This window comes from Saccoglossus kowalevskii, chromosome 11 (genome assembly GCF_978046115.1).
Source record: "Saccoglossus kowalevskii chromosome 11, keSacKowa6.1, whole genome shotgun sequence".
Classification (NCBI taxonomy): domain Eukaryota; kingdom Metazoa; phylum Hemichordata; class Enteropneusta; family Harrimaniidae; genus Saccoglossus; species Saccoglossus kowalevskii.
Window position 1 is genome coordinate 5,070,708 of NC_140651.1, and position 22,671 is coordinate 5,093,378.

General features: G+C 35.6%; 1 protein-coding gene across 6 annotated transcripts in view; it reads left to right on the forward strand.

Moving 5' to 3' along the window:
• Positions 1-933: 933 nt before the first annotated feature.
• Positions 934-22,671, forward strand: part of LOC102804933 (ralBP1-associated Eps domain-containing protein 1-like) — a 57,942-nt gene continuing 36,204 nt past the window's right edge. For all 6 annotated transcript variants that reach the window (XM_085505647.1, XM_085505648.1, XM_085505651.1 and 3 more), the window contains exons 1-2: positions 934-1,239; positions 21,387-21,570. In XM_085505647.1, coding sequence (XP_085361773.1) covers positions 1,090-1,239; positions 21,387-21,570 — 334 coding nt within the window. In that variant the 5' untranslated portion in view covers positions 934-1,089. The remainder of the gene's footprint in view (positions 1,240-21,386; positions 21,571-22,671) is intronic.

The following is a 22,671-nucleotide window of genomic DNA, read 5'->3' on the forward strand; positions in this document are numbered from 1 at the left end:
AAAACGAACAAGAACGCTATCTTTACGAAATTAAATGATAAAATACCAAACAAATTTTAAAAGAAAAAAAATCATTGATTGCTAAGAAATTATAAAGAATACCTTTAGCCAGACCGTTACTGACTAACACGCCCAATGAAAACGAACAAGGACGCTATCTTTGCGGAATCAAATGATACGTTTTGCATGTAAACTAAGCAATACTATGACATGATAAAGAATACCTTCACCCAGACCGTTACTGTCACTGTGACTGTTTCAAACTCTGCAGGCTCCAGTATCAATGAGATGAGAGATTGGATAGCAGGGGCGGATACAGGATTTTTTTTTATGGGGGGGGGGCAAACTTTAAAATCGCCAGACTAAGTTAATGATTTTTTGTTTATACAAAACAAAATTGAATACATTTTTCAATGGGGGGGGGGTCCGGACCCCAAGAACCCCCTAGATCCGCCACTGGATAGAAATCATCAGGTGTGAAAGTATAAAAGTTCTTCAATCTTCTTTTATAATTTTATATTTAAAAAAATATTTATGCAGTTATCATAAAGTCTAGTTTTTCTTTGCAAAGCAGATTCTTCAATGTTCAACGTATCTGATCACGTAAGTCCCATTTTGGGAAAACTGATTAGTAAGGCAAAATCAATCAATACATTTAATAAGATTTTCAGAATGGAAGTTCTCGAATTTCAAATGTTATATTAACTCTAAGATCAGGGCGCCCTCTCTTCGTTACTGAGCATAACTTTACATAATCATCTTCATGGGATAAGTAATGTTAATTTTCTCAATTACCGGTAGCCTAATAGAGGAGGTAATCGTTTTTATTTTTCATATTTAATTGTACCGTACCTTGACAGAACCGGGGAATGCGAATTGACTGCAATATCCGGGTCTTCAACCCATGACGTCATTATATAAAAATCAAGATGGCGGCCATTATGTACTTCGCTGGGCTCGCCGTTCCAGATTGGCGATACGTTTAATATTCTCTATATCGTCTCGCGATTTTACGATGTCTACATGGACATTCTAGTTTCTGTCATTCTAGTGTGTGCTCACTGACTGTGTGTTTTTGTCAAATTCACAATGGAGGGACTAAAACTCAGTCCCGCTGAACAGCAACTCTTCGCTGAATGGTTCAACTCGTGTGATGTCGAAAACACGGGTAAAGTTATTCCAGCACGAGCGTACGATTTATTCATTACTTCACAGCTTTCACGAGAAATATTGAACAAGGTGAGTAAATATACATAAAATGATGTTAACATTTTGCAGTTTATTGCGATGTATGAAGTGAACGTGACACGGCTCGCGTAAATACGTCCGTTGGAAGTGATCGTTTATGAAGCCCGCCCCCATTCTGAAGTGGGTCAGTCAGTACAGTGTCCTGGTCATCAAAGGGGGGAAACAATATCACATGTCACACGGTGGCGTCAAATATACCGAAACCACTCGTGAATTATATACGGTATATTTATAAATGCCGATTTGTAATGTTGCATTATTTATATGACGTTTAAGCAGTAGTATTTGCACACAGCTTAGCCACAACACTTATTAATTAATATCAGAGGTACATTACTTGGGGTTTGCAACTCGCATAGTACTGTATGGTGACATCATGTCAAGATCCCATTCAAGTCTCTTCTCGTAGATAGCGAGACTGAGGCTACGACCTTCTGACATGACACATATCAATGTTCAAGGTTTGTAATGAAAAAATAAAACTTTTCTTGTCGCTATCATAGTGAAAAATGTAATACATCGAAAATGTACAGAAAATATAGTTCTCGTAATCCGTCATATCGTGGGCAGCTATTTTGATCCACCTGGACATCCCAGTATCCTAGTTACCTCGGGCATGCGCATTCGCATTTTTCTGAGTTGGAACGCTTAAGCGAGATCGAGATTGTGACGGGATCTTGGTATCATGTCACCGTAGTTACAAACCCCAAGTAATATACCTCTGTTAATATATATATATGCAAAAAAATATTTTTTAAAACTATACAAAATGTATTTATTTTTCACACTGTAATACAATAATTAAATTTTAGCTGTTATATAATAAATCAGAGTGCAACATATAGAAATAAAAAGTGAAGTGTCTGTAAAATAATAACTTGTTTCATAGTAGAAAAATTCGCTTTCCAATAATATGTGTTGATATAAATATATAGTCAAAATGATTCTATGATAAATTCCAAGATTACAGCTTAATAAGTTTTGGGTTTGTGTCCGACAATATTATCATATTGTGCCTTCATTTGTTACTATTTGATTCATAAGTGTTATAAAGTAAAAACTGTTAACCATTTTCACTGATACAGGAACTTTTCTGATTTGACGATTTAATGACTTTCGAGAGGGCAACATTTCACTAAAGTCACTTTTCTTGATCTGTCACTGACAGGAAAATAATAATCTGTTTACAGAATCAGTTGAAATTATGCCTTAAATAGGTTTTCACACTCGTTTATGTTTTTGTTCATGTGGGCAGTGACTGGTTGGTGAGAACCTGTTGTTCACACTTGATGATAAAATAACAGTGTTGTTGTTTTAAATATACATGTATGTATTCCTGTTAATAAAACAACTAACCAGCAATGTTATCACAGCAGTTCACAAGCTAGTATTGATCAGTTAGTGACATTTGTTATCAGATATTTGCATGCTTGTTGGCAAAAATGCAAATAATGACGTCACAGTTGAGATGGGATTGGTAACAATACATGTAACTGCAAATAATATTTTTCTTTTGCTTTACATAACAGGGGTCGAAATACTCTGGTGCACACTGCACTATGCACATAGATTATTAGCTAGTGCAAGTAAACTCAAAATATAATGTGCACGCTGTGCATGTAGAAATTGACACGAATTTTTTTCATTATATTCACTAAGCCTAAATTAAGTTCAACCAACATTGTAAGACAACTAAAAAATCAATCATCAATCGATAAACCATAAATTTTATTTAAACTTTAAAAGTGGTGCATTTCACAACAAGTTAGTGCAGGTAAATTTCAAATTCAACATGCACACTGTGCATGCAGGGAAAAAATTCTATTTCAATCCCTGCATAATAATAATATTTATCGAACTTGTATTCTTATTGGAATTGTGATAACATGTTTGTATGCCTCTGCAAACAATGTATTTTCTTTCATTTTACATCTGTCACACGTGAAATAAATTAACTGTTACTTTTAAAATAAGTTCCCAGAAAAGTAATTCAATTGATTAAGTATTGATTCAATAAAATTGTTTTTGTTCCAGTAATTTTTAGCTCCTGTGTGTGCAGAGCACACAGGGGATGTACTGAGCTCTGTCTGTGTAGGCAAAATCTCAAAAACTTTGAGCGGATTTTGATCAAATTTAGGTACTTTGGGGTAATGTGCTAACATGTTACATTTTAGGGCCATGTCCTTGCATATTGATTAGCTAATTTACTTATTATCTCATTTCAACCTGTGTAAGCAAAATCTCAAACTTACAGGTTTTGATCAAATTTGCTATGAATTGGTGCTAAACGTTGACTGGCTGATGATCCTAACCTCTAATGCCATTGCTGCTTCACTCATTATCGGTTCATATCGGAGTATGTTTGGTTTATTTGGTTTTGGCACATAAAGAAGGTCAAGAATGACATTATTTGAAAGGAATCACATTGACTATTGCCGAGAATGTTGTCAGCAGGAACATTTTATATTATGAAAATTATATACTATTATTGGTGTTAACAATTACAATTATGGAGCTCATCAGAGACAGGAAATAGAAACTTTAATCATGCATTTCATAATATAGGTGATGTATTTAAACCGCGGGTCTGGGTGTATAAAAGGAAAGATGGCCGCCACTTTTCAGTATGCAAATGACACTCGAGCGTGAAACATCTCTTCGGGGTGCTCCGCAAAATCACTCTTTTCGGCAATCTTAACGCCTGTGGTGCTTTATTTTCATGTCGTACACAAACATGAATATGTCCGCGATACAACTGCGATGTTAATTTACGAGTTCGGTGCGATGTCAGTGCGATTTCCGCGTAAAAGCGACGGAAAAGCATGATTCAAACAGTCGTTTTGACTGCTCAAACTGGCTGTCAGTCATGGGTTTATGCAAATGTAAGGTGTTAATCCCGAGTTATTTGTTCAATCTCTAGGTATGTTTATGTAATTACGGAGTTGATCATGTAAGTGATATCGTGGAGCTAATAAGAAATGATATGCTGTGAGCTGTTTGTCCGTCCGTTCATCTCAGGGGACATCGTCGGAGCTCCACGAAGCGGTCCGACCCGAGCGAGTGCGAATCGCACGAGCTGGGGTGTGCGCGAGAGGGGAGGGACTTTGCGTAAACATACCAATAATTTCTGTAGTGTGTGTGCGCAAAGAAAGACATTCGCGGTTACAGGGCTGTAAAAAAAATGGGTTTCACTCTGATATCGATGAAAAGAGTCGAGGGAGTCCCAAATACGTCCCCTACAATATGTCGAGTATGCTTCTCAAATTTCTCTTCGTTCTCGAAATAAATAAATTGAAAGGTCTCACAAAAAATTATAATGTTCCCTGAAACATGTCCCCGCAGTGAAATATTTAGCCCTTTTTGTCACGTACTAGTATGAGCCGCGCATATATTTATGTATATTTGGCGTCGGACCCGTGCCGCACAGCCATATACGTATAATACATTTTTTTTTTGTTTTTGATTTTTTGACGTTGCATAACGTCATTATTGCCGAGCCGACAAGACACATTATGGCAAACGTTGTACGACAACTACATTGTGTAGGTCATTCAAATAAACTACAGTTTTTTTCATGATGCAAGTAATTGACAATACGGTAGTTCTCTTTTTGTAATATTTGTTGGCCCTGAAAAGGGCCGTTTGGTTCGTTTGTATCAATGAAAGACACATATTTTTCAGTACCAGAGATGACCCATATAAGGCACGCCTGGAAGATTGGGATACAGTCCGCGTATCTGCTGTCTTACAACACACTCCGGCATCACTTCTTTTTGTGTGACCACAACGTCATCAGCCCTCATAAGTTGTGACTTGCGCTGGATGTATCTTTCGTCAGTCCACGCATTTCGTCGTCCGAGCATCGTCCAATACTTTTTGTATAAACGACGCCTAATAGCAGCGAGTGAATGAATAAATACATTGTATAAAAAGGTCGCACTTGTAACATATTAGTACAATAGCAAGAAAGCAAAGGCATGAGCTCAATTCAGAGAGAACCTTACAATGCCGTCACGCCATTTACAGAAATTGTGCTTTACAGTCGACCACGAGCGAAACAAACACAGAAAACGGCTTTCAAAAGAGTGCGTAGGCCCAGTGAACGTCGAACAACGGGATTCAGCAAGTCCTTTCAAATCAGATAATAGCGTAATGCATGACGTTAGCTTACGGAATTAACGCCTTCAGTTGAAATGATAACAGCTGTGTACCAAGTAAACAACTGGGCGGACCATGCAAATTACATTTCCCATGATGCACTGGTGCAATTCCTGGGATTGCGGAACCGCGCTTTAACACAATATACATGCACATGTAGTCAGCTTGTTTACTGACTTGTCATTGTCCTTTGTATTGATAAAAATATCCTATGCTGCTTTATTTGAAACATGACAAATTTACAACGGTAACAGTTGTTCTGGCAAACAAGCATGTACAATAAATGGAATTTAAGTAGATAAAACCTAACTAGCCTCAGATGTTTGTAAGTTGATGTTGGGTAAATGAATAATAACAGGATATCCCATTTATTGTTCTCTTCACTTCTCGGTATTATTTGAATCACTCAAAGAAGAAGGGGGCATGTAGTTTCATTTTATGCGCCATAGTTCACTTCACAGTAAATCACTGATATACAGACTATTTTGATTGAAATAAATATGATTCTGCCCTTTGTATTCTCAACTGGATTCAGAAGCCCACCTGTTCCGTCTTATTTAGATTTCTGTTCCTCATTTGCCAATATCTAGTTCAAGGCCTTAATTAAATATATTTAATATGGCATACATTAATTCCAGCAATAAAGATGTATTTTCATGTGCATGGATTAAAAAATTTATTATTCTTTCTTTATTACTCTGACCCTTAATCATTTGAGGTCAATCTCATCTAACCATCTCTGATGATTTGTAAGAGTTGGACTTCACCATCTTTTCCAATTATGTCCTATTTAGGATTTAATCAGGGCCATAACTCCTAGAACATGTCTTTTGAAAAGAGAGATAAGATTTAGTTCGGATGAGATAGGCAAGTCTTGGGGAAAGTAAAAAATGAGAAATTATTGTCAGTTTCGGTTTCACATAAATTTGATAAAAATAGAATTTAAACCTTAATTGAGTACAGGTAAATGTATCAACATAGAGAATCTTCCAAATTTATTAATTAGCAGTTAATTTACAAAAGCAAAACATTTTTGACACAATCCGAACATTAAAACGAAGTGATCGATTTACAGACCACTGATACCACTCTTGAATCATGTTGCATAATTGAGTCTAGTCTTGTTTCCACTCACTTAAGTCAGTATTTCCACAGGTAGTCACAGCGGAATACCTAAGTGAGTAGCTTTTTTATTTTTTGTACTACACCATCCATAATTCTTTGGGCATGTTGTATGGAAATGTTATTGTTTGTCGACCCTCCCGCTTTAATAGTTTCTCCAATAATGGTAGATGAAACCAACCAATGACTGACTACCAATCACCCAGTAATCATTCATTCATTCATTCATTCTGTCACGTAGATGTACAATTGGGTGGGCCTAAATATAGATATTGAATTTTTACTTTGGTGTTTGGCTAATAACAAATTTGGGCCAACCTCGGTCAAACCTGACAGGATGTTTGTTTATTTTCTTATTTACTTAGTCCCCTTTATAACAGGGTTTCACTAACATTACATTGAAAATTAAAATTATTCTAAAAAGTACAAATAAAAAACTAAATTGAAAAACAATACAGGTAGGGTTTATCAGAACAAAAAACAGGTTAATAAAGAAAGTCTTTAGCACCAATAGTTTATTCTACTTGAAAACAATGTTTGTGGATTGTGTGTTATACTGTAGTTAGATATTTACTTATTTTTACAAGAACCAACACATATCTCAAAGTGAATATTTGTGGTGTATTTTAAGTCTAACCAGACCGGAAGTGGGAATTTGTTAGTACTCTAAATATCCAAACATATTTTAGTATAAGGTAGTAATTACATCTAGTTTGTATCTTTTAGTAAATTATTGATGTTTCCTTTCAGTTCCACATGCTTTTGTCTCACTATTATAGATTGGATTATTCATATAAATGGGCAGGGTAATGTCACCTGTTTGAAATAAAACTATTGACCAATTGAAATATCAGTTAAGCATTTTGATTCATAATCTTCATTTTGACAGACTTCCATGTAGCCTGAATGACTAATTTTTACACTCCAGATCTGGGTGATGCTTTGCTAAACCATAGTAGATTTTCTATGTAAAATTTATCATATCACCCATAATTAAATAGTCTGGGTCAATTCTCTATGGACTTACAGTGATTCAAATTGTTGAATGAACTGCCAATGTTTTCAAAAACAATAACAAATCGCACATTGTTTGATCAATTAATTAATTGGTTAGTTAATTAATTAATTAAAATTATTTATTCATTCATTTGTCTTTCATTCATTTATTTATTACAAACATTTAAAGTACCCTTTTGCCATACAGTATCTCAGTGTGAATATATACCATCTATTCTTGTACATTGTTTAATCTTTTCTATATTGGGAAGTAGACCCGACTAGCACCACATGTGCTGTTATATGTTTCATACATTGTATATTATGAACTTTTTTGTGTATTTTAATCTATTAAGGATTTTTTTTTTACTTTTACGTAAAAATGAATATTTACTATATTCATGACGAAATTGGTTACATTGTTTTTTCAAAATTCACCGCGAAGACATCTAAAATCAGGTTTTTATTGGCAAGTGAGTCTGAAAATGGTTGTATCACAGAAAACTGAACACTTAAAGGCCCAATTCATTTGCCCCGGGACAAGTGTTTATTGGAGGTATGGCTATGCTAATGAGTGTTTTTAATCACTTGTATAGCCCATGTTTACAGAAACTAATAGTTTATTTACAAGCTGATAGCACTCATACCCATGAGCATCAAAGTGTATAAGGACCAATAAGACTTGCTTCCGTAGAGCCCAGACCTGAGCTGCATAGGCAATCCGTAATGACAAAATTAATAACAGACCTGATATGGCATTTACCATTTCTTTAAATTACGTTTATTTCAACAATAGCTTATTATGTCTGAAATGCAGAATTGGCATATCATTACAGGTTTCTAGTGTCAGATATTACCACAACTACTATGGTTTGTCGTCCATTGTACATTTCGACCATTTTCAAGCAAATGAATATTAGCGGAAACTCAGTCAATCAAAAGAGTACTACTCTGTGGGCACTCATCGGATTTCTTCACGATTTCCAGTGATTGTACCGGATTCTGCTGATACCCCGCCCATCCTAAACCTCGCAAATGGGTGCCTAACTAAACCAAGAAACATTTTAACAGACCCCATAGATGCAATATAAATGAACAACAAGGCTTCAGGATTTGTATTGCGCATTCTAAAGATTTTACTGCCCGAATGTAAAAACTTACACTACATGCTAGTAAAACACAATCTTAGACCTGTTCTACAAACCAGAAAAGTTTCACAAAATCATTTACACCAATGTGTTTCTAGTATTTTATTGTACAATTTTCAATAGCCCTTTTAATTTCTTCACCATACTAATTCAAAGTCTCAGTCATGGATTTATTTACTTGACGATCATGTGACTAACTGAGGCTTGGGCCTGATATAAGATTGATTTTTAGCTCCGTTGTCGACTTTGTCGAGCGAAGCTTATCATATGAGTGATTGTCCGTCATCCGTGTCAATGTTTTACTTTTTCAACTTCTTCTTGAAAACTACAAGCCTGAATGCTTTGATACTTGGTGTATATGTACCTTGGGTAGGTTTGTTCATTTCATGTTGATATCTTCAATTCTTTAATTTTGGTGAATATTTTAGTCATTTTTGGTAAAAAGTGATATTTTCGACTTCTTGTTAAAAACTGCAAGTCCAATTGCTTTGATATTACATATATAGGTACTACATGTGGACCTCTCTCAGATTTGTTCATTTTGTAATTATATCTTTAATTCTCTAATTTTGGTGAATATTTGTGTTAAAAAGTGATATTTTTGACTTCTTGTTAAAAACTGCAAGTCCAATTGCTTTGATATTACATATATAGGTACTACCAGTACATGTGGACTTCTCTCAGATTTGTTAATTTTGTAATGATATCTTTAATTCTCTAATTTTGGTAAATAATTTTGTCATTTTTGGTAAAAAGTGATATTATCGACTTCTTGTTAAAAACCGCTAGATCAATTGCTTTGATACTACATATATAGGTACTACATGTGGACCTCTCTCAGATTTGTTTATTTCGTGATGATATCTTCAATTCTCTAATTTTGGTGAATATTTTTGTCATTTTTGGTAAAAAGTGATATTATCGACTTCTTGTTAAAAACCAAAAGTTCAATTGCTTTGATATTACATATAGATACTGCATGTAGACCTTTCTCCGATTTGTTCATTTCGTGATGATATCTTCAATTCTCTAATTTTGGTGAATATTTTTGTCATTTTTGGTAGAAAGTGATATTTTCGACTTCTTGCTAAAAACTGTAAGTCTGATTGCTTTGATACTATACATATTGTTCATTTTCTAATGATGTCTTCAGTACTTAATTGAAATGTGCATTGCTAACAGCGGAGCTATCTCAGCCGATAGGATGCTTGTTATTTAGGGTAAAGTCTGGATTCCTTAAAATATATGATAATAATAACTTTATTACACTACTAAAAACCCTCAGAAGGTTTTTGTATGGTAACAAACATAAATACAAAGAAATACAAATACAAAAGAGATCAAATATAAGAAAAAATTTTGGTAAAATAAAAGAAAAAAATAAATTAATTACTTTCTGGGGTTTTAAAAAAATTGGTTAGATTATAGGTTAAAATGGTTTAGAATGACTCTTCTGAGAATATAATTAATATGTATTTTTCTTCCGGGAAAACTCTACTGTATGTGCATCCCTGATATAGTACATAAATGAAACAATAAACTAATACTGCTATGTTATTAATCCTTAAGGTCATAAACTTGCATATATTGAAGAAACACTTACATAACAAATATTAACATAATAAAATGTGAATGAATGTCCTTGATATGATTTATAATGCCTATTTCGTTTATTGTTATGAATTTATAATTATCTGAGGATTGTATACATGTAGTTGCAGTTAGCAAGGGCCAACCTATTGTAAATTGCCAAATGTCTGTAAATGTAAATTGTAATGTAAATTGCCAATTTAGTAGTTATTTTGTTAATTCTACAATGACCCCAAAATATTGGTATTAAGATATTGATGCTGTTTTTCAGAGAACTTATTCTAATTCTAGAATACTGTTGTTATAGCACACTGGGTAAAATGTGTGTCCCTGATACAGGAACATAATTTAGTCACACCCTCGGCAAATATGTAGATTGCATGAATCAATTGCTTTGTCCTTACTCTGGAATGCAGCCAAGCATTTATACTTTACATGTTCCATGTCAATAGTCATAATAATCATGATTGCAGCCATTTAAATTGTGAAGTTTTTGTTTTTATGTGCTGTAGATATTATCTGCATATTGTGCCATGTTATTTGTATAAAGAATTTATTTTTAATATTTTCGCCAATTGATTGCTTTCTGTAAAGTTCAAGCTGATAGTTCTACATTATAATATGATGTAATATCTTTCTGATGGTTTAACAACATCAAGAATTACATAGTACTGTAACTCAAAAGCAACTGCAAGTTCAATTAAAATAAATAGTGGTTAAATTCAATAATGTGCAATTTACACATTTGATGATGGTCAATTTTGTTCAGTATCTCAATGCGATATTCCCATCTAAATGATCAGCATTCCGGCATTAAGCATTTATTTCAAGTTGATTATACTGTGAAACTATTCTAAGCTGAAAATTTAAAGATTAAGGTTGTTCACTTTTACGAGAGGTTGTTCACATGTTATTCATTTATTCGCAAAATATATATTGTATTCAGATAAATCAGCTATTTAGATTTGTGACTATGTTAGCTTGCAATCCATCTTGATTCATGTTTATTTTAATAGTGACCTTTTCATTGATGTATGCTGTGAGTTCTTAAAGTATGAAATTTAAAATATTGAGAGTTAAATTATTTATGATTACATGACTGATAAAAATAGAAATATTGTATTCCCTGTGGTTTTATATCTACCGGTATTATAGGTGAAATGATAGGTTTATGAGTTCTGTCATCGTCTTCATCAACCATCTCATATTCTTGATGTCTAAATCACAAATCTCTCAGATGGACACTAAGTGAACTATGCAGTCAGAATTGTGTGTAACTGTCAAACTAAGACAAAATACAAAAAAAAAGATTTCACAAAATGGCAGTACAAGGAGGTCATGGTAGCTTTATTGGGGGGGGGGGGGGAATTAACCTTGCCAATGTTTAAAAATGCAACAATAACAGTATAATTAATATACACCTAGCATTGACAAAAATAGAATTTACTGTTCTATAAAAAGCACTATCAGCACAGCACTTGTTCTAAAACATATTGACATACAGAATTATTTCCCTTATTAAATAGTGACTTTTTTTGGGAGAAATGTGGTTGTTTTTGTTTGATTAAAGTAATCGCTTGAACTTCATATCGGCACTCATACAAATGTTCAAATTTTCCCTTATACATTTACGAAGTCTCCAACATTGATGCTTTATTGACGTCACATTCAAACACATTCCTTTGCTGACATTTGACACAGTTATGCTATAGTGCATGATGGGAACCATTGCAGGTGTTTTACTATCAAGCCTCATATACATTTTCCCAAACAACTGGTCAGATATAAATTTTGGCTAGTCCTTGTTGAAGTTGGATGTCTCTGTGTCATTTGTATGTATTTGTATTACAACTTAGATGCCAAGTATGGTTTATTTAGTTTCATACATGTATGGCACTATTAGTACTGAAGTTGGACTATTGTGTTATTCTGTAAACAAAGAGTACAGTAACCTGCTTGCAACTGTAAAACATTGAAAGTACTAATTATGTACTCATACACATGTAGTAGGGTCATGTGTCTAGAGTACATACGGTAGATATTTAATACTTCAAAGATAGTTAATTTGCTTGTAAATGTACCACATGTTATCATGAAACTAAAAGCTTTTGTAATGGATCGCTGAGTAGATGTCTCTTAAATGGTTACTAATATATTATTCTAGTGTGACATTGATATTTGTAATTAGTAAAACTATAGCTTGTACTGTTTTGCAAGTGTTTAATGTTTTATCGCTTTGGAATCTGTGATTTTAGACATCAATATAATAAAAGTTAGTCAAATAAGCCAATGGTAAGATTCTGGTGACCCTGGACTAACTCTGGTGAGCCTAGTCAAGATTGCATGTAGTGGGACAGGAATGGCCACACCCAAAAAATAAGCCATTTGTAAAACTCTTTTGAGTCTGGTCTTGCATAAAGTAGAACAGGAATGGCCACACCCAATAAATAACCCAGTGGTAAGACTCTCGTGAGCCTGGTCATGGAAATAGTGGGACAGGAGTGGCCACACCCAATAGATAAGCCAGTGGTAAAACTGGTGAGCCTGGTCTTGCATGTAGTGGGGACAGGAATGGCCACACCCAATAAATCAATAAATAGGCCAATGGTAAGACTCTCGTGAGTCTGGACTTGCATGTAGTAGAACAGGAATGGTCACACCCAATAAATACGCCAGTGGTAAAACTCTGGTGAGCCTGGTCTTGCATGTAGTAGGACAGGAATGGCCATACCCAATAAATAAGCCAGTGGTGAAACTCTTGTGAGCCTGGTCTTGCATGTAGTGGGACAGGAATGGCCACACCCAATAAATAAGCCAGTGGTAAGACTCTTGTGAGACTGGTCTTGCATGTAGTGGGGACAGGAATGGCCACACCCAATAAATCAATAAATAAGCTAATGGTAAGACTCTGGTGAGTCTGATCTTGCAAGTAGTGGGACAGGAATGGCCACACCCAATAAATCAATAAATAAGCCAATGGTAAGACTTTTGTGAGACTGGTCTTGCATGTAGTGGGACAGGAATGGCCATACCCAATAAATCAATCAATAAGCCAATGGTAAGACTCTTGTGAGACTGGTCTTGCATGTAGTAGAACAGGAATGGCCACACCCAATAAATAACCCAGTGGTAAGACTCTCGTGAGACTGGTCTTGCAAGTAGTGGGACAGGAATGGCCACACCCAATAAATCAATAAATATGCCAATGGTAAGACTCTGGTGAGTCTGGTCTTGCATGTAGTAGGACAGGAATGGCTACGCCCAATAAATAACCCAGTGGTGAAACTCTTGTGAGCCTGGTCTTGCATGTAGTGGGACAGGAATGGCCACACCCAATAAATAAGCCAGTGGTAAGACTCTTGTGAGACTGGTCTTGCATGTAGTGGGGACAGGAATGGCCACACCCAATAAATCAATAAATAAGCTAATGGTAAGACTCTGGTGAGTCTGATCTTGCAAGTAGTGGGACAGGAATGGCCACACCCAATAAATCAATAAATAAGCCAATGGTAAGACTTTTATGAGACTGGTCTTGCATGTAGTGGGACAGGAATGGCCATACCCAATAAATCAATCAATAAGCCAATGGTAAGACTCTTGTGAGACTGGTCTTGCATGTAGTAGAACAGGAATGGCCACACCCAATAAATAACCCAGTGGTAAGACTCTCGTGAGACTGGTCTTGCAAGTAGTGGGACAGGAATGACCACACCCAATAAATCAATAAATAAGCCAATGGTAAGACTCTCGTGAGACTGGTCTTGCAAGTAGTGGGACAGGAATGGCTACACCCAATAAATCAATAAATAAGCCAATGGTAAGACTCTGGTGAGTCTGGTCTTGCAAGTAGTGGGACAGGAATGGCCACACCCAATAAATCAATAAATATGACAATGGTAAGACTCTGGTGAGTCTGGTCTTGCATGTAGTAGGACAGGAATGGCCACGCCCAATGAATAACCCAGTGGTAAGACTCTCGTGAGCCTGGTCTTGCAAGTAGTGGGACAGAAATGACCACACCCAATAAATCAATAAATAAGCCAATGGTAAGACTCTCGTGAGACTGGTCTTGCATGTAGTGGGACAGGAATGGCCACACCCAATAAATAAGCCAGTGGTGAGGCTGGGGCTGGGGCTGGGGCTGGGGCTGTGGCTGGGGCTGGGGCTTGGGCTTGGGCTTGGCTCGGCTCTCGGCTCGGCTCTCGGCTCGGCTCGGCTTTTGGCTTGGCTTGGAATTCTTCGAGCATTGATTGAACTCGCTGACTCAGTGATTCTGAACCCTCCACCACACCACCGTTGGCAGTAGTCAGGTGAGGCTTGGAGAATGTGGGCTGCACGAAGTGAGGAATGGAATGGCCACACCCATCATATACGCCAGTGGTGAGGTTTGGTTAGACTGACTCAATCTGAGCTTACTCAAGATGAAATGGCTACACCTGCCTGCATGTAACAAGCTCAAACATCATACTTGAAAATGTAAAATAGTATTGTGTATTGATAGGCCAGGGTATAATAAATGTCTCCATAAATTTTATCATAACTTTATCATTTAAAGTGTAGTGATTTGCTAGTGTTATTTGTCATCAATGGTGCTTTACCGCTAACAAATCCAGGCTCACTATCACTCATTCCAGTGTGACCTTGCACTTAAAATGAGTAGTTTTTAAGGGGTTTATCATACTTGCGAATCACATGCAGAAAAACGTGATTCAAATGTAATTTTTGTTATAGTGGCTGAAGCTTAAAAATAAGTTGTTATGACTTGCCTACATGCAGTCACATTGGATACATTCCAAAATTGCCTGATGGGAAAATGCTTTGTTGAGGTGATATTTATAGATACATCTTAACATCTTTCCTGTTACCAAGGTTACCATTATGAGGTACACAGGTGTACATTGGTAATTGTCTGTGTGTCTATGCTGGTGTGAATGATTCTATGTGTGTGTATTTGTCAATGCTTCATAGTCGCACATATTACATTATTCCACATGTCTGATCAATTTTTATGGCTGCATGACTCACGATATGTTCTTTTAAAAAAAAATAATTTCTCAAGTGAATTCTTGGACATGTTTTGACAAATTTGATTTATCTAAGATGTATGAGGATAAACAGTATATGCCTGAGTACATCTGCTTCCTGCAAGCTATAAAAATGTAGATGTGATGTAAATATTTCAGTTCACATGCACACAGACGTTATAATAGGAAAATGTTGAAAACTGCGTCCAGACTAAATCCATTCATATGCTACAAGGAAATGAAAGCATTAATTTAGCAGGAAAAATAATTTTTAACTGGTTGCCCAAACTTGCCCAAATTGCTAAACGTTTACCCAATGTTATTTTGTTCAGCAGCTTGTTAGAAATTTCTCCCCCCCTCCCCCCAAATTAAAGCATATATTTTCATGTACCAATGAGAGTGAAATGGATATTCTTAGTACATATAAATGCTAATAATAAATGACCCTTCTTCAAAGTGCAAATGTGTAGCTGAAATTAGTCAGGACACTATAAAATAGCCAAATGGTTGAGCCTAATCAGTGAAATACCTGGGTAATTTATTTATTTATTTATTAACACACAACAGATATTAGTAAAAGAAAAATAACTGCATAAAAAGTTAAGAATCAAAGAATCAAAAAGCTTTAAAAAAAAAAAAGATAAAAATTTGAATACAAGGAATGTATTACTGGCTTAGTTTATGTAGGTGCTGCTGTCTTGTATTAAGGTAGCAGGATAGTTTTTTTTGCATGAAAAATGTAAACACCTATAATCGGAATAAATTTTACAAGAAACCATACAATCTATGTATGTTTAGAAAGCTCTTGACTTGTATTTTCCTATTATTAATATTTTGTGAACATTGTGTTTGTTTTAGCATCACGTGATTCTGAAAATCAGCGGGGCTGATAATTTAACTAACGTGAATAACATTTTAATTGTCATCTCTACAGTCATTCATGCGATCAAAAACTTTACACTGTTTTGAAGCAAAGGTCATGAAGTTTAAATCCGTATTTCTATTTTTTGCATTACTGTATTACCCCGGGCACGCGCCCAGGGGTCTGAACAAACAAAATCGGGAAAAATTGGGGGTGGGCGCTTACCCGAGAACCACCCCAAAAATTATTTTAAAAAGTTGTTTTTGTGATCGTATGATAGGTCAAATAAAGGAATGCTTTCGTACACTTTGTACACGAACTTATTTCTTGAATTATGCGAGGTTTCAATAAACGTGAGCACTCGGTCAAGAACTGTGGGAACACTAAGACACAGAGCCGAATTTCAAGAATAAAACTTGGTAAGTATTGTAATCAATGCACAGTTACTTTTTTAGTACCGGTAACCGTGATCAGTGCAAGTCGAAACGGCCGGGAAAAACTACCACTTGTAATCCAAGATGGCGATGACCTCATTAGCATAATTTTGTTCACGCACGTATTGATACATCGCATCGTAATTACTGAAGAATAGCAGAGACAGGGTTATGAAACAAATAAACCTTTTATTACTGATGTGAATACATATACATATCCAAATGGCGATACATAAAAAACAGACTGAAAATAAACTCTGGTGGTCGACCTCATTAACATGATTTATTCACGCACCCACACACGTGACAAAATTACAAAAATAACAATGATGCAACAAGTTCCCATCGTCGGCATGCCTCATTATGGTTATCGTAATGGACTTGAGGTCGGCAAAATGTTTTTTCTTCAACGACAGAAAAATAATCCACATGCTGTGATGAAGGATGGAAAGAAAGTAGCAAGTTTACGATGTGATGTCTCAAAAATGCTAGCTCCCGTTATGGATTCACAGTCAGCAAAGCTAAGTGCTTCAAACCACTCACCAAGGTATAGATCGCTGCAATATTGCAATATTGGATTCATCGTGAATGAAGAGAAAGCAGAACGTGTGCGCCACATGCTGCGTGGTTCATCTTGCGTCGTTAAGTTCCAACGAGTTTTTACGTAAAAACACAAACAAAGCGGCTCTTTTCAGGGCCACCACACACCCCAAAAAGGAAACTACCGTAACAAACAAACTATTTAAATAAATTGAACGCGTTCGTTTTTGACAAATAAAACTTTATTGTTGACCCCGTTCTTGGCTAAAAATCACCCTGGGCGTTTAACCGAGGATGTCCCCAACATGTAACTTTTGTGAAAACTGGGTGGGCGCTTGCCCAGGGAGGGGCGCGTGCCCGGGGTAATACGGTAAGTTTTTTTTTTTCATTTAGAAAATCACAAATTTCAAGCACGTTTTTCAAGCAAGTTAGAGTATACCGGTGGTTTGTGCGAGGTTTGTGAAAAAACGCAATATAATTTTGCAAATATGTAAATACGGATATGAAGCCAACATATCCAAGAGTAAGAAAAGCTGCGACATGGTAGCGCTATTCACTGAAACGCCATTTAAAATTAGGTCAACGGTAATTGCCTGAAACCGAACACCGAGAAAACAGCACTTTTATGATTTCAAACTTCAATCAACGTTTACTCCCGTTTTAGCAGCAAAATTTACATGGGCTAATTGTAAATGAAATGCTTTGAAAGTTGTTTTCAAGAAAAATCATGAACCAACATTTATATCTGTGAAAAACTTTGTTTTTTGGGCGTTTTCTTTCATGCTATGGAGTTTTGTGAAGGTCTGTGCTGATAACGAACGGTGACGTCATTCATTAAAGCTTGGATTATGCAAAGTGAGCGGCTCTGTTTGCGAGTAACAAACAATACAGACACTACACTTGGCAGTTGAAGTGTTTGAAAATACAGTGTATTTATTTTTGGGCCGTTGTGTTTGTAAACTTATTAGTTCAAGCATGCCACGAGTTTCGAAGTCTCCTGGAGGCAGCTCATACATACTGGCGAAAGGGCGGACCTGTTACTGGTTGAGGTAACCCCTAATAGCTTGACAGTTTCACCAGAGCGCGCCGTCCTTTTCCATTTGCTCGCATTCCAATGGCAGCTTTTCTATTTATTTCGAAAACTGCTCCCTTCTTTCGGGATGACAGGAAGCTAGGCTGGCTCAATCTCCTTGCATGCAAAGAAATCCAAACTGACTGCCTAGACCGTGACGCCTGCGCTCCACTATTGAGATATTGCTTACTTTGCAAAATTGACAAATCTCTTTTTCTAGGGCGCCATTCAACAGTGACATGTCAACGAGTCGAATCTGGGCATGCTACTATTTCGTTGCCGTGCATTTTGTTCGCATGAGTACATTAGATAAAACAACCAAGTATTTATCAGACAGATTTATTATATGTAACATACTTTACGAATTTAGAAAAACCTAAGCATGCAAGTATGTCTACTTAGTGAAAACTCCTCTGAAAATTGATTATATAAACCAGGTCCCAGCATATTCTTATTATTGATCAACCTTTACATGTAGTTTGTGGCCTGTTATCAGAATTTTCATGCAATGCATAGCCACCACAAATGGCCGTATTTTATTGTTTGCAACCATATTTTGTAAAAGGGAGCCCCCCTCCCAATGTAACTGGATTACTTCTGGACTAAGAAAGTAACCCCGTGGTACATTCATGTACTTTTTTGTTTATTCAAAACAAGTTGTTTCAAAAGCGATTGTTTTGTCTTTGCTGTACTTCCTGTCTAGAAAGGCAGCAGTGCACACATCTTATAATGACAATAGGAAAAAATCAAATTCTAAAAATAAACTAAGAACCTACAAACTTTTTAAAACCAAAATAGAACAAGAAAACTACTTAACAATTATGAAAAACAGTGAACTTCGCAAATCCTTAACAAAATTTAGACTTGGCAACCACTGTCTGAAAATTGAAACAGGCCGGCATACAGGATTGGATTTTAAAGACAGAGTCTGCAATATGTGCGACAATGACCATGTTGAAGATGAACAACATTTTGTCACAAATTGTCCTCATTACAATGAAATAAGATTAAAACTTTACATTGTAGCTAATAAACGTATACCAAATTTTGACAAATTTAGTAATGAAAATAAATTCATATCATTACTAAGTGACGAGAAAATGTCTATTCCTTTAGCGCAATATTTAAAAAACTGTTTTAATACAAGACAGCAGCACCTACATAAACTAAGCCAGTAATACATTCTTTGTATTCAAATTATTATCTTTTTTTTTTTTTTTTATGCCTTTTTGTTCCCTTACTCTTTATGTGGTTATTTTTCTTTTACTAATATCTGATTTGTAACCCTTTTCATCCCCTCCGGGGGATGTTGTGTGTTAATAAATAAATATAAATATAAATATAAATATAAATAAATATAAATATCAGCTGTGTGTAAACTACAAACAGATATCTTATCAGTTGTTTGTAAATAGCAAATAAAGGAAGTGGCCCAACTTAAAACTATTTACTCTCAGTTCAGTTATGTTTGTAACCATGCATATTAATGAGATGCACTAGTTGGGTGTACACTGGATAAACAAAAACCTGGCCATTTGGCCATTTGCACACAAGAAAAAAATCAGTTTACTTGTACAAGATATTTTTTTTTTCAATCAAATAAATACACCAATGTATGTAGCATGCCTTAGGGAGCTATTCGTGTGATTTTCAAAAAAAAATGTGAAAAGTGCCCAAAAAACTATTCTGCTACCTTAAAACAGTTTTTTAAATATTGTGCTAAAGGAATTACAGGAGAAGATAGGACAATTTATAGCAGTACATTTATCCATTTATACTGTCAATCTAAGATACATATCCTTCTCACAACTATTTTTAAATTCAATAAAGATGGTTTAATGCAAGCCATTATGTTTTTAAACCTGTGCATATCCAGTTATTTACATCCTACTTCCTCTGATTTCATTGAAACTTTGTGATTTGTTTGACAGTCGATCTATTAATGGCTTGTTCACATATTTCTGTTTTATGGTCACTTCATCATCAAGGTCATTCATAAAAAGGAAGTTATTTATTATCCCTTGGGCATACACAATGGATGAAGCTTTAAACAAACAAAAATATTTTCTCATCTAAAAATTTAATTTATGGGTTGACGAGTGGTCATCTAAATCAATGACAGTTTTTATGCATTGTAATTGTTTGATGAAAGTAATAGTCTTGTGTATGGATGTATTCAGGCATTTTCCTGTTATCCTCAAGCCTCAGTTTTGTCATACATGATTGGTCTAGACAGAAATGTAGGAAAGATTTGAAAGCTGTCTGCATGGAAATTAGCTGTATTGTGATATTATGACTTCAGTTGCTGTACATGTGATCTACATCCATGCAGACATGTTATACATTCAAAAAAGCAATCTTGTCAGTGTTGTACTTCATGCCTTAAGTACTATTTGGACATAAGTTGTTTCTGAGGTTCTTGATTAATGATTTGTTAGGATAAAACCACTGTCTTCATGAGTGACAATAGATCTTTAACTCAAATAGCCATCTAGATCTTGTTAATAGTGAGAGAGCTGCAAGACTTGTTTATGCCCTTCAAGCAGTGTTCCATTACGTCATCTGACCTATGTAACCATGGTAATCGTTAGCAAAGTCTGAAGAAAATGATACATTTTGTAGCAGAGACATTATGACTTGGGTTCATTACACAGAGAATGACTGTGGCTTTGAGAATATTTGTTCCAAATGCCATCAGCTTATGAAATTTACTCCAAAATCTGATGGTAGTAAAACGTTAAAGAATCACATACATGTATATTGTCTCTTATTACATATTCGATTTATATTAGTGTTTATATTATATTATATTTATATTATTTTATATTAGTGTTTTAGTGTGTCTTATTTTATTTGTCTTTTGTAATCATTTTTTACCTTACTAAACCCACAGATGGTTAAGTTGCAAAATGAAGTTATTATTATTATTATTATCAAACAGGCTTGGTTTGGAGCAGGAAGTAATGAAATTCCTTATCAGGAAGTTCATAGGTTTGAATCTTGTGACTGTCGGTAGTGAAAGGGGGATTTTTATTCAAGAAGTACAGTCAAACATTTTTTTCCTTTAAGGCTGTTCCTTTCGCAGCAGTTTCCACACAACGAAATAGACCTAGCAAGTTTCCCTGGATCTAATTGTTGTCAATTAAATAAAGATTATGATTGGTATTATTACACATTCATGTCTTTTCACAGATTAGTGAAGCATGTGGTGCCACTAGGACCGGTCATTTTGGCCGAAGTCAATTTTACATAGCATTAAAGTTAGTAGCAGCCGTACAGAGTGGCTTACCTCCAAGGCTGGACAGTTTGAACTCAGGAATGAAAATACCTTTGCCAAAGTTAAAACATACACCGACAAAACAAGACCAAGTAACAGGTAATGAGATATTGTCATTATTTCTATGAATTCTTGTATTTCAGTCAAACCTCTGTATAGTGACCACTCAAGGTTTCGTTATAGACAGGTTGACTTTATATGGAGTTTGAATAATTTGTGAATGAAAACATGACAATAATTTCTCATTTATAACTGCGGGTGATTTTTGAATAGAAATTTGAAAATGGGGAATGAAAATGAATTGGCTTGTTTATCTTTATTTAGTAGAAAATGTCAGAAGGAAATACTAAAACATGCAGTGACCACCTATTTTGATTATTTGACCAGATTAGTGCTAAATGGGTATGCAGGTAAATTGTATTGATAATAAGCATTGCTATATGGTGGCCTTTATGTAAAGCAGTGTTCTTCACAAGGGGTTTTAGGCGGGCGGCCCGCCCATCATGTTTTACGGCCGCCCAGTAACTCTCAACACCCGCCCACCAACGTACATCCAGCTGAAATTATTTGTAAAAAGCTTGCATTGTTCTTCCCAAGCCTAAACAAAAGAGTAGCTGCCCAACCCTTTATTTTGCTATTGTTTCAACAGTCCAAACATAAACAATGTCCATTGGAAGTCTGCAAGCAGTTATCAAGTGTATTCATGGCAATGTGTCAATTGCTTGAATTCATTGTCGCCCGACATTGTTGCCACTTATTGCTCACGATACGCAACTACAGTGGTTTCAATTTACAGCTGTATTTTTAATAATCGTCTTCCGATCACGAAAGAAAGAAGTAAATACGAACGAAATGTATATGCACAGAAAATAAACAAATATATTAGCAGATTGCATGTAAACTCGAACAAAAATTTAAATTCTATCCGTATTTACAACGTTCGCTCGATTTTCATTGTGAAAACAGCATGGAGAAGGCAAACTGATGACCTTTTGGCCTACCCCATTCAACGACCGTCTGCTACCCACCGCTGTTGGCGCTGTAACGATTTAGTATCTAAGTTGCATAGGGGAACAGCGCATTCTGGGTGTTCGTGTACTGAATTCGGAAAGCGGTAATAAACATCAAACATGGCTGCTGGATTAGTTTACCGCGAGTATTTGTAATTGAATAATATTTTAGTTATCTTTTCCACGTACT